Source organism: Eurypyga helias, unplaced genomic scaffold (assembly GCF_000690775.1).
Source record: "Eurypyga helias isolate BGI_N326 unplaced genomic scaffold, ASM69077v1 scaffold498, whole genome shotgun sequence".
NCBI lineage: Eukaryota > Metazoa > Chordata > Aves > Eurypygiformes > Eurypygidae > Eurypyga > Eurypyga helias.
In genome coordinates this window covers 97,992-110,688 of record NW_010264764.1, presented here as the reverse complement: position 1 = coordinate 110,688, position 12,697 = coordinate 97,992, and the positions used below count along the sequence as shown (strand labels likewise).

The following is a 12,697-nucleotide window of genomic DNA, read 5'->3' as shown; positions in this document are numbered from 1 at the left end:
AGTAGCTGACTGCCTTGCTGGCTCAGACGCATTTGCAGAGCTCTGCTCTGTGGGGTGGGGACTGGTCTGGGTAGAATGCTCCACGCTAGCGTTAGAGTGGAAGGTAGTTCTTGAAAATGCAATGGACAACCATCAGATGTGAAGTGGGTAGCATTCTTGCTATCAAAAACACCCTGTAGGGGCATATAAAATAAACTGTAATAAAATAAAATAAACTTCCGACTGTACGTACAGAGCATATGCTTTAATCTCTGTTTGCAATAATTCCTAATGCAGGTCAGCCGCTGGGTGTTTTAGATGGAATTCCTATTGCAGTAAAAGACAACTTTAACACAGCTGGCATTGAGACAACATGTGCATCGAACATGCTAAAAGGTACAGTAGAGCTTTTAAAGTAAAGTCAGATCTTATTTCGGAGCTCTTGCTCTTTTGTTTAGAAGGTTTTTGGAGTGGACTGTTCCAGAAATCAAAATGTTTTCCAAAAAATGAGCTGGACTCATTTGAGAAAGTATGTTTGTCCAATTCCTTCTGCCAAGCTCATCTCCTATTACAGATGCACCTTTTTCTTGTGTAAGCACATTATCTTCTTTATTCATATAGTTACATGCTTTTAGTAACATTGTTTATTATGGCCCATATGCTGAAATAGATTGTCCTGTAGTTCACATTTGGCTTCACGTTACTTTTAGGTCTGCAGGAGATCGGTCACTACTGTTTGCTGCTGCTCTGTCTAGCAAAATCCAGAGACAGGGGTGTGGGGTTTTTTTTTGTTCTGTTAATAATTGTTGACTTAAGTAGTTTTTTCATATGTCTGTAGGAAGCATAGACATTAACAATTCTTTTCTCTATATGCCTGATATATAGACACATTCTGTAAGGCTTTTTTTAATTTTTTGAGCTTTCCTAAGCACATTGTTTCTGTTAAAACACCATGAACCTTGTCAAGGTGTTAGAATGTTTTCATAGTAAAAGAAAACAATTCTTATGTCATTATTTTTTTTCCTGCACAAAGTAAAACCGAGAAGTTTTCTGGAAAACAGCTTGAGTGAATTAGCAGAACCCCAATCTGATTATGTTTCTTTTTTTTAATAGCAGAAGAAACAAAATATGACTTTGCCATTTTAAAAAGTGTTATATTCCCTGAGATGCTTTTCCTTAAGGCACATTCTCAGACCCATTGCGATTGATTGCAATGTCATGGCTGAGAGTATTAGGAGTGATGTTGTCCTTCTTGTTCCTGTTGAGGCTGGGGGTGGAGAAACTGCCGTCAGTATTCCCAAAAGGAATTGGTTGCTACCTAGGATCTCCCTTAAGTGTCAAGGTTCTTGTCCTAGGTACGGTCTGAGTGGTCAAGGGTGCACACGTTTGATCACAGGGTAGCCAAGTTAGTATTTCAGCTTGTGGTTAACCATATGCCCCTTTATGTCATGGTAATGGGAGATAATTCAAGAGAGCTTAGCACTTTTCTGTAAAGAGCTGTTTCACATTTCTTCTAATTTTAGACAGTTCCTGCGAACTGGCTGAATGCAGTAATCTGCAACCCTTGCGGTAACCTGTTAATGTGAAGTCTTAGCTCCAGACTCTAGAAAGGTATAATCCAGAATTACTAGGTTGTAAATTGTGGAGGGAGAACAAAGATTGCAAACAAGACAACATTTGGTTTACTTTTGCTGATTTTTGCTCATGTAACTTTGAAACAAAACCTTAGCACCGTGAACTGACGGTTCTTACGCCCAAGTAATGACGACTTTGAGTCTTCAGAGTAGCTAGTTCTAAAAATCAGCTGTATCTCACCAATCACTCTCTTAATTGTTCTGATTGTTTTCAGGTTATATTTCTCCTTACAATGCTACAGTAGTTCAGAAATTACTGGATCAGGGAGCTGTGCTTTTAGGAAAAACAAACCTAGATGAATTTGCAATGGGGTGAGTAATGTTTATTATTTTTAATGTGTGATTGCACATGAAATAGAATACGTGCCATCTGTTCTGATCTACCTGTAATCCTTAACTCCTTGTTCTATGAGATTAGAAAATAAGGGTTACTTACCCACAAAGAGTTTATAGAGTTGGGTGAATCTCTCACTAATACCGTTGTGTAAATTATATACATGCTGAGGTTTGTGAACATAGTGTTTGACTATAGCTGTGTTTGAGGGGGAGGAAGCCTTTGCAGAAGGCCAAGGAAAGCAGACTTCTTCCAGATTCAGTTGTGTGTTTTTAGAATTGGTTACACCACCAGTTAATTGCTGCCTTTTTCTCTCACCTTACTGGTGGTTTTTGCCCTTAGCTAATTATTATCATGCCCCCGATGGCGGTCACTGCCTCTGCCACTCGACCACTGGAGTAATTTGTATGATACTCCCTGATTTGCTGCAAACAGGCTAATCTAGAGCAACAGTTCAGATCACCTCAGCTAATGTTGGTGACTTTTTGTCAGGAGCATGTCGGAAAATGCTCTCACAGGTTGATTCTCCAGCAAATCAGTGAAGGCAGCCAAACTATAGCCGGGAACAGCATTGGGCCATTATGAATGGGAGTCGCTGTCAAAACTGCTGTGCCTGGATAGGAATATCTGGGACTTTAGTTACCTATGAGAAGCAATAACTGTTGTGTTTTGGCTTTTTTTTTTTATTTTACCTAAACCAAATAGAGGTTGGATTAGGAATTCACATGGATGGAGTGGAAATATTTTGACTGGATTGTTTTGGATAAAATCCTTTCTGTGTCAGAGACACTCTTCAGAGGAAGAACAGGGGAAAAGCACAGAAAAAAAAAACCCCTGATTATGCAGTGTTATAACTGGCTTAAGCTCACTAAAGCACAGGATTCTCTCAAAAAGGCCTGTCCCCACGCCCTGGCCTGTCATCTCTGGTCTGTGTGTTGGCATGGCAGCAACACGGCTGCACCATGACCTTGATCAGGGAGCTGATCCAGCTCAAAAGTCATCATGTCTTAATAAGGTTGGCTTTCAACTGCTGTGTCAACTGCCCACTGATGATTTGGGTAATGACACTGGCACCCCGGAGTCACAGGGTACAGGTTGTGAGGAAGGAGGAAAGTACCCCCTGCCCCTGCTTCTGCTGGCAGCTCACACTTAGGTGACCACAGACTGACTGACACATGTTTCTGAGAAGGCAGTCCAGCGCTCTGTACCAGCGAGCTGTGGCCTCAGGAGGAGGGCTACAGAGTGAGTAATAGTGTGTTATTTAGAGAAGCGCCTGTTCCTGCTATTGCAGGGCTTTCCCCCCACCTCTAGCACCATGGTTTTCCACAAGAGTCTGGTCATCTTCTTTTGCCTTTTCCAAATGCACAGTTAGGAAACCAGAAGACCTTTTTTTTGAAGCAGACATGCAGCTTTACTGTTACATAGCTTAAATGAGTTTTATATTTTTGTGATTACATTCTTTTCAGTAGCATTAGCAGAAGTTAGAAAGAGATGAGTTCAGATTCTGTGTCAGAACAATTTTTGTGATTACATTCTTTTCAGTGGCATTAGCAGAAGTTAGATAAGAGTTCAGATTCTGTGTCAGAACTGGATGAAGACCTATAAACTTTACAGTTCTGTGTAACATTGTTGAATTTGACTGCACAAGGATTTATGTACACCAGTCTTTTTGTGTTGAAAATGAATTTGCTAGGATGAAGGATGAGGAATAGGGTAAAGAAAAAAACCGTGATGAATACAGTGTGTCATCTGTCGCTTCTGTCTGTATTTTGTCCTCTCTGACTCTCTTAGATCTGGGAGTACAGATGGGGTATTTGGACCAGTCAGAAATCCCTGGAGTTACTCAAGACAGTACAAGGAAAAATCTCTCCCAAAATCCCCTTCTGAGGACGAGGAGTCTAACTGGGTAATAACGGGAGGGAGCTCAGGAGGCAGTGCGGCCGCTGTGTCATCTTTCACATGTTTTGCGTAAGGAGCTTCTTCAAACTGATTTTTATTCCATGTCTCAATATACGTTGGAAGGTTTGAATTTTGTATTTTTCTCATAATCTAGTTTGAAATGGGAGGGTTGTTTGCAGCGGCAGGCAAGGATTTATTTCAGCACCCCTAGTTTATTTGTGTGTCGCATCGTGAAGCCAGAATGAATCCATGTGGTCAAATACAGACTTACTCATTCCCAGTGTTACTCGGCGTACTGATGCGAGCGCTTTGCACTGCATGTAATAAATGGTAAAAGCAGTAAAGGAACGACAGTTTTATTGTTATTCCCATCTCGTCTCTTCAAAGTAACGTGTGGTTTGTGACACATCTTCTTCCAGAGTAAGTGCAAAACAGAAGTACACACTGTAAAAGTAATTCAGCAAATGAGGAGATCCCTTAATTTGTAACAGTATACTAATCTTTCTTCCCCTCCTTTGCTTTTATGGCAGACTTAATAATACATGAGATTTGGGAATCTAAAAGCTTTCTAATACTTGGTTTAACAAAAAGATGCATAGATACTTACGGCACAGACACTTACAAACCTAACTGTTTTAAAAAGTTAGAAGACAGTTTTAGTTTTTTGGGTTTTGGGGTTGATTTTTTTATAGGATTTTAAACAAGTGGATTTTTTTGGCAATAATCTGCATGGGATAGCAACGCACTATTTAACAAATCAGTTGTCTGTACTATCTTCTCCATCCAACTGGTCCTTAAAACTTGACACCTTTCATTTTCTGCAGTCCTTAGAGCTACCTAGTGAAGCACAATTTATACAAGATGATTTCAGTTGTGCTCTTAACTGCAGGGTGTTTAAGAATACTCTTTAGTTACTGTCTCCTTGTTTACCCATAGACTATATCATAAGCCTCTTTTATTGTTAAAATACTTTTTGCTAATGTTGATAGCTTTCTTTTAAAAATATGGTTATTATGTACAAAACCCAATTTATTTCATGATTTCTTTTAACAATACCTCCCTTCATCTCATTGCCCTTTGTTAGGATGTAGTCTACTCAACATTTTAATACTGTTGATACTGAAATCGGTGTAGTCATTCCCAAGGACTGCTGGTCCTTGTCCTGAGCCAGAATGGGCTGATCCTGATAGGGTCTGGCACCTTCTCTTCTGTTGCTGGGCATGCTGAACTCCCATTTTGCACTGCTCAGCACTTTGTTAGATCAGGGGGATTTTTCATCCAGATATTTTATTGCCTATAACCTCTTGCGTATCCACTCTGTTAGTTTCTTTCAAGCATCTGGAATGCTGCCAGCTTTTCTCTTTTCAATTTGAGATTTGAATGTACAGAAATGCTACAAAATTGAGGATGTTTTGTATCAACACAAAAGCTTTGAAAAAGATCCACTTCAGCAAAGTCAATTGAATTGGTTCAGCCATCTCGGAAACAGATGTCTATGGGAAGAGTCACATACCCACTTCAGTAAAAATTATACCTCCTTCCGAAGTTTAATTAATTTTTGGCAGAGTTTTGAATGAAAAGCTGTTTTTTCTTTTAAATGGTGCTTGTGTTAAAATTATTAAAAACAAGAGAAGAGGAGGTTTCATTACAATATGAATTTCCAATTTCATTACAGTTTTTTAAATAAAAATTTTAGCTTAGAAAGAACAAAATAAAAGTAAACTTAAAATTTTAAAAAAAAAAGTGTCCAAAAATCCCACCTAAGCCGCTGCATGCTGGGAGTTCTGATTCTATGCTTTGTAGGTTTGGAAATGAGAAAAACATCCTAAACTTTGAAAAGGTACTCTCTTACTGGGGTCAAGAATTGTACTGTGTCGCTGTTTATTTGTACACTGGAAGATGCTGCTTCATAGTGTAATGGCTACTGAATAAATGTCAGTGTCCTGAAATCATACACTAAATCACGAGGCATGTCTTTTGGAGAACACAGTGCTGGAACAGACCAACAGAGAAAGCAGAAGTGGATACTTTGGGGCATATTCGGATGGCCTGAATTCTACCTATCTACCTCTGCTTTGTGACAAGAATTGGGCTCCCCTGATGGCTAATTCAGAGAGCCTAATTAAATTAAGAGAACAGATAAAAAATGGCAGACACAGGGAGCAGACTGAAGCTGAGGCTGTGTGATTATGACTTGTAATCTGGAAGAATATGCACATTTTTAAAATCCATGCATCTTAAAGCCATACATTTGTATTATTTGGAAATGTTCTGAGTTATTTTACTAATGATAATCCTTTTGAAACCATAGAGCCTTAGGGTCAGACACAGGAGGATCAACCCGAAACCCTGCTGCTCACTGTGGTGTAGTAGGTTTAAAGCCAACTTATGGACTGATCTCTCGCCATGGTCTCATTCCTCTAGTGAACTCCATGGATGTGCCAGGAATCTTAACCAGATGTGTGGATGACGCAGCAGTTGTGTTAGGTATTACTACTACGTGTGTCTTTGTTTACAACATTGTCTCAAGACAAATTGAATCCAGGCTACCCAGTGTACATTTTCCTGTTCTTCATATGTCATGTCGTATTTCAGGTTCACTTGCTGGACACGATCCCAAAGACTCTACCACAATTCAGGACAAATTCAAGCCATTTGAACTACCCAATTTGACTGATGTCAGCAAACTCTCTATAGGAATTCCAAAGGTAACATTTAAATCCTGTCAACAGCTGTAGGCAGGAGCAGCAAATAGGACACCTAACAAAAAGCCATTTGTATCTAGCCCACCATCTCCCAGTGTCTCATGATTTGAAACAGTGAAGACAGTACGAGCAGCTCATGGAAAAGAGCAGTGTGTGCTCTGTTGCTTGTGCAGGCGATTTGGAGTGAGCATATGCTAATGCTTCATCTCAAACATTTTGACATTGTGGAAAGCACTGTCAGGAAGTTCCAAGGGAAACAGGGAACTTAAGTTCTTGGTTCCCTCTGTTGCTCTTTCATCAGTCACCTGTATAACCTCAAACAAGTTGCTCTTAGTGCCTTCTAACTTTAGATATCAGGAAGAAGTTCTTCCTGGAGAGGGTGGTGAAGCACTGGAACAGGTTACCCAGAGAAGCTGTGGATGCCCCATCCCTGGAAGTGTTCAAGGCCAGGCTGGATGAGGCTTTGAGCAATCTGGTCTAGTGGAAGGTGTCCCTGCCCATGGCAGGAGGGTTGGAACTGGATGGTCTTTATGATCCCTTCCAACCCAAACCATTCTGTGATTCTATGATTCTCATACAGCGAGGTTGGTACTGCTTTGTGCAGTGCTTTAAGATACTTTTCCTAAATGTCACTGTGTTAACGTGAAGCAGAATGTTAAAGGCAATTGAGTGGCACAGGGAGCTTTGATTCGCACAACTCCAATAGGGGTTGAAAGACAACTGTAATCTGGCTTCTGTGTATGCAGTTCAGTCATATTTGTACCTATACCTGCAATTTAGCCACGACATTTGGGACTTCAGCCTATTTTTAATTTAGTAAAGGCTCTGCCTTCAAAGAGACAGTGTGAATAACATGTATTGGTTGGATTGTCAGTGTTTGAACCTGTGCTAGAACAGGTACAGCAAAAGATTTAATTTGCTAAACGGAGATGTCCACTGACCAGTTATTCAGGATCTGTGAAATGCAGAAATTCTATGCCTAGAAAATGAATTAGCTGCATACTGTTTAGATTTTGATAAATCTAAAATAGTGGTATTGGTTAGTTATTCATGTTTTTTGGACAGTTGTTTTCTACTGCTACAGATTATCCTAAACAGATACATGCATATATTAAACATGGGTCACAGCTACTCAGAAATCAGACAGTACTATAACCCTGATACTGTGCGTTAGAACTAAGGCAAGTATGTTCAAAAATAGAGAGTTCTAATAGAATATCTGTGACTTAGATCTTAAACAGGAACACAGCTTATCTGAGTCTTCTCCCGACCCCTTGATTGTAGCTCTTCTTTGGTGGGTTGTTGCTTGTTTCACTGAGGCATGCCAGTTGCCACTGGTGTGCTACGGCCACCATTTCTTTTTCTCTTTCCTACTCACAGCAGCCCTAGTGTTAGGATTTAAACCTGAAGAGTTTCTACCCACAAACTGCAGCGTAGTGCAGGATAGCCTCCAGGAACAGACAAATAAGTGGATGATTGGGCAATTTCTCCTTCAGAAGAAACTGCTGAAATTCCGTGGTCTGTGATATGTGGGTTGATCTTACTGAGATGAACATAATATTCTTAAGAAGACTGAATCTTCTTAATTTAATATTGTTGATTGTATAACATTTAGTAGATGCAAAAAGCTTTAATATGTACTTTAAATCATATAGTGGTGAGCAATAGTTTCAATGTATTTTTAGCAAGGAGTATTTGCATTTTGATTGCCATTGGAAGTGAACTGGTGGTAAAATCACTCCCCTTTTTGTTTTTCTCCAAGGAATATCATGCGCCAGGGCTTTCTAGTGAAGTTCTGGCTCTCTGGTCAAAGGCTGCTGACCTCTTTAAGGATGCAGGTGCTAAAGTAATTGAAGTGAGTCTACCACACACTCATTACTCAATTGTCTGCTATCATGTGCTGTGCACAGCAGAAGTGGCATCAAATATGGCCAGGTTTGATGGACTGGAATACGGTAAGGCCTTTGAAAAAACTTTTTTCTCAGACAATAGAAATGTTGCTGGATGCCGTTTAAAAATAATAGTTTTAATAGATATGCTTTTCATGGATGAATGTTTGGTGTTATTTCTCCAAGATAGACTAGAGTAAATACCCTGTCCAAATGAAAATGAGTAAATAAATACATATTTTAATACATTTCACTTCTAGACACCTGAGTGTCTGGGCTTAAAATCTGTTTCATATTTCTAGAACAAAACAGGAATATACTCTGTTGTTTTTCCAGAATAGTAGCATGTTGGATGGCAGCGAACAGTGGCCTATTGTATAACGTTACCTTATGTTGTGAAATCTGAAGGATTACAAAAAGTATTAATTTCCAAACTGCTTTGTCTTTTCAGGACACCGTTCTGACATGAACAAGTCCACAGAAAGTATGTATGCTGCAACACGACGAGAAGGCTTTAATGATGTTGTAAGAGGAAGAATTCTATCAGGAAACTATTTCTTGTTGAAACAGTAAGCAGTGCATCTTGAAACTCAAATTTGCCAAGTTAATAATTTTTTAAGCAAATGGGGATTAATTATTCATTGTGACATGAAAAAAGATATCCTTACACTAGTAGCTACTTGTATTATTATTATTGCTTTAACTATATAATACCTAGTGAACTGTTAATAATGAATGAAAATGTTTTCCCTTAGTCTTACCAATGAGCCTCCTGAATGAAATAAGTAAAACAACGTTGCGATTTTTTTTTCCCCTCCACCATAGTATTACTGGCACCCATATGTTAAGTTAAAATCTGTCCAAGGTGTGACATTGAAATCACACTGAAGCCATTACTGTTGTTGTGTTAAAAGTTCTGTAGCTGTTAATCTCATTAAAACTGCTGGTACATTCTAGTGAGGTCATCTAGGGAAATCCAGAAGCTACAACAATTAAATTAACTATAGCTCTTTGCTTCAGTATACAGGGAAAGGAGCACCCTGGCAAAGGGACTGAACTGATGTCTTTACAGAAGACAGGTTTTTGTCCAGCTCATGTAGAGAAGCTGGTGTATGGATCAGTTTGACTTTTTTTTTTCTTAGTTTTCAATCCATATCCAACAGTCCTAATGTGTGTTAGTAAAAGAGCTGGTTTTCTCCATCTTAATTTGTTCAGATGCTAACAGAAATATTAGTCGTGTAATCAGTCTGAAAGCCAAGAGCACTACAGAAAGAGCTCTGTCAGCGAGAGTATTCGTCAGACGTGACTTCTAGTTGCTCTCTGAGACAGGAATGTTGTCAGTCAGTATGTAACAACCAGCTTTTATGGAATGCTGGTATTCTTGCCAAGTGTGCTCCTTCTGGTTACAATTGTCAAGATCAACTTTCCTAAGGCTGCTTTAAAATTCATGTAGTTCACTGTTCTGTGAAGGAATATACAATTGGCTTCCATCAAGATTGAACAGGAGAGTCCTATTTCTGTCCACAATAGATTACATTTGAAGAACAGACCCCAGGGTTCAGAAAGCATTCTTATAATAAATAGAAAAACTGTCTGTGTCTCCTGCAAATGTTGCATTTTACACATTATTTTACCTTGCTCTTGAAATCTGTGAAATAATTAGGTTATTGTTTAGGAAGTTCTGTTTAATATCTTTATCCATGATCTGGATGAGGGGATCGAGTGCACCCTCAGAAAGTTTGCAGGTGACACCACGTTGGGTGGGAGTGTTGATCTGCCTGAGGGTAGGAAGGCTCTGCAGAGGGATCTGGACAGGGTGGATTGATGGATCAAGGCCAGCTGTGTGAGTTTCAAGAAGGCCAAGTGCCAGGTCCTGCACTTGGGTCACACCAACCCCCTGCAACGCTACAGGCTTGGGGATGAGTGGGGGGAAAGCGGCCCAGGGGAAAAGGACCTTGGGGTGTTGGTGGACAGCTGGCTGAACATGAGCGGGCAGTGTGCTCAGGCGGCCGAGAAGGCCAATGGCATCCTGGCCTGCACTCACTGGGAATAGTGTGGCCAGCAGGACTAGGGAAACGGTTGTCCTGCTGTACTCAGTGCTGGTGATGACACATCTCAAACCCTGTGTTCGGTTTTGGGCCCCTCACTGCAGGAAAGACATTGGGGTGCTGGAGCGTGTCCAGAGAAGGGCAGCAGAGCTGGGGAAGGGTCTGGAGCACAAGTCCTGTGAGGAGTGGCTGAGGGAACTGGAGTTGTTTAGCCTGGAGAAGAGGAGGCTCAGGGGAGACCTTATCGCTCTCTGTTTGAAAGGAGGTTGCAGAGAGGTGGGTGTGGGTCTCTTCTCCCAAGTGACAGGACAAGAGGAAGTGGCCTCAAGTTGTGCCAGGGGAGGTTCAGACTGGATGTTAGGAGAAATTCACTGAGAGGGTTGTCACTGCCCAGGAAGGTGGCTGAGTCACCATCTCTGGGGGCATTTGAGAGACTGTAGCTGTGGTGCTTAGGGACGTGGTTGGGTGGTGGACTTGGCAGTGTTAGGTTAATGGTTGGACTTGATGATCTTAAAGGTCTTTTCTAACTTAAAAGCTTCTATGATTCTTTTGATGCAGCCTAGGCTACGGTTTGCTTTCTGGGTTGCAAGTGCAGAAACACTGTGTTTACCTACAACGCTCTGACCTATTGCAGTTGTTAATACCCCCTCCTTTTATCTTTTTTTTTAGTAGCTGTGGTTTTAGGTGGCAATTACTTTTGAAACTGAACTTCTCTGAATTTAAGGATTCCACATTTACCAGTTCTGCATATGAAGTTAAAAGGAACAGGAGGCATAAAGCTGACTAATTTGTTACTGCTTCAGAATTGTGTAAAGACTGTTTAGAAAAGCACAGACCACATGTTTACATGAGGAAAAAAAAGGGTTATGGGAAGATAAGTTCTTTATAGTATTCTACAGAGAAGTATACTACGAACATATACATAGTTCTAAGTCCATTTGGAGTCCTCCGTAGGTGATGGAAGTTTTTCAAAAGCTTTAGGTATCTTGCTGGATTGAATCCTAAATGATTAATGCCTATTTTCCAGGTCTGCTTAGTTTTGTATTGTTTCTAGGCTTTGCTGTGCTGCCCTGCGGTGAAATTCAATGCACAGTTTAGTTTCAGAGTGGTCATAAAAGAGTTGTTTTGATTTTTAGTTAATTATTGTAAACTAGGGGTTTGTTTTCCCTTCACCTTTCTTCAGCAGTATGCCCTCATCTTTTCCTTCTCTGACAGCTTCATTGCTACGAGAGCACAAACACCATATTTGATGACCAAGCTTCTGATATATCAAAAACACAAGTACCAGTGTAACCAAAAGAGTACTGGGCTTTTCTACAACAACTAAGAAATTAAGTTCTGTATTTTTGGAATTAAATTGTCAGGCCCTCATGTCCATATTTCTTTCTAGGAACTATGAGAATTACTTTATCAAGGCACAGAAAGTCAGACGTCTCATTGCCAATGACTTTGTGAAGGTTTTTGAGAGTGGTGTTGATATTTTACTCACTCCTACCACTCTGAGTGATGCAGTACCATATGTGGAATTCATCAAAGAAGACAACAGAACCCGCAGTGCGCAGGATGACATCCTGACACAGGCTGCAAACATGGCTGGTGAGTAGGACAGGAATACAACTGTATTTTCCCTTGCTTAGTCATTTTTAATGTCTATTCACTTCATGTATTTAACCTCTTTAGAATCAAAATATTTCACCCCTGCATTGTACGACTTAAATGCGAACCACCTGTAAGGGTAATTTGCTTATTAAATGCTTTAAAATATAAGACTAGATTTTAAAGACCAAGTGCCAGGTCCTGCACTTGGGTCACACCAACCCCCTGCAACGCTACAGGCTTGGGGATGAGTGGGTGGAAAGCTGCCCAGGGGAAAAGGACATGAGGATGTTGGTCTATAACCGGCTGAACATGAGGGGGCAGTGTGCAGAGGTGGCCAAGAAGGCCAAAAGCATTCTGGCCTGCATCAGAAATAAGTGTGACCAGTGAGACTGGGGAAGCGATCATCCACCTGTACTCAGCACTGGTGAGGCCACACCTCGAATCCTGTGTTCAGTTTTGGGCCCCTAATTACAAGAAAGACACTGAGGTACTGGAGCATGTCCAGAGAAGGGCGTCGGGGCTGGGGAAGGGTCTGGAGCACAAGTCCTGTGAGGAGCGGCTGAGGGAGCTGGGGGTGTTTAGCCTGGAGGAGGCTCAGGGGAGACCTTAT

At 40.7% G+C, this 12,697-nt stretch overlaps 1 protein-coding gene across 1 annotated transcript in view; it reads left to right on the top strand.

Moving 5' to 3' along the window:
• Nucleotides 1-269: 269 nt before the first annotated feature.
• QRSL1 (glutaminyl-tRNA synthase (glutamine-hydrolyzing)-like 1) overlaps nucleotides 270-12,697 on the top strand; it is a 13,555-nt gene continuing 1,127 nt past the window's right edge. The window contains exons 1-8 of the mRNA XM_010156473.1: nucleotides 270-375; nucleotides 1,829-1,925; nucleotides 3,739-3,915; nucleotides 6,158-6,333; nucleotides 6,442-6,554; nucleotides 8,314-8,506; nucleotides 8,892-9,009; nucleotides 11,879-12,084. Coding sequence (XP_010154775.1) covers nucleotides 366-375; nucleotides 1,829-1,925; nucleotides 3,739-3,915; nucleotides 6,158-6,333; nucleotides 6,442-6,554; nucleotides 8,314-8,506; nucleotides 8,892-9,009; nucleotides 11,879-12,084 — 1,090 coding nt within the window. The 5' untranslated portion in view covers nucleotides 270-365. The remainder of the gene's footprint in view (nucleotides 376-1,828; nucleotides 1,926-3,738; nucleotides 3,916-6,157; nucleotides 6,334-6,441; nucleotides 6,555-8,313; nucleotides 8,507-8,891; nucleotides 9,010-11,878; nucleotides 12,085-12,697) is intronic.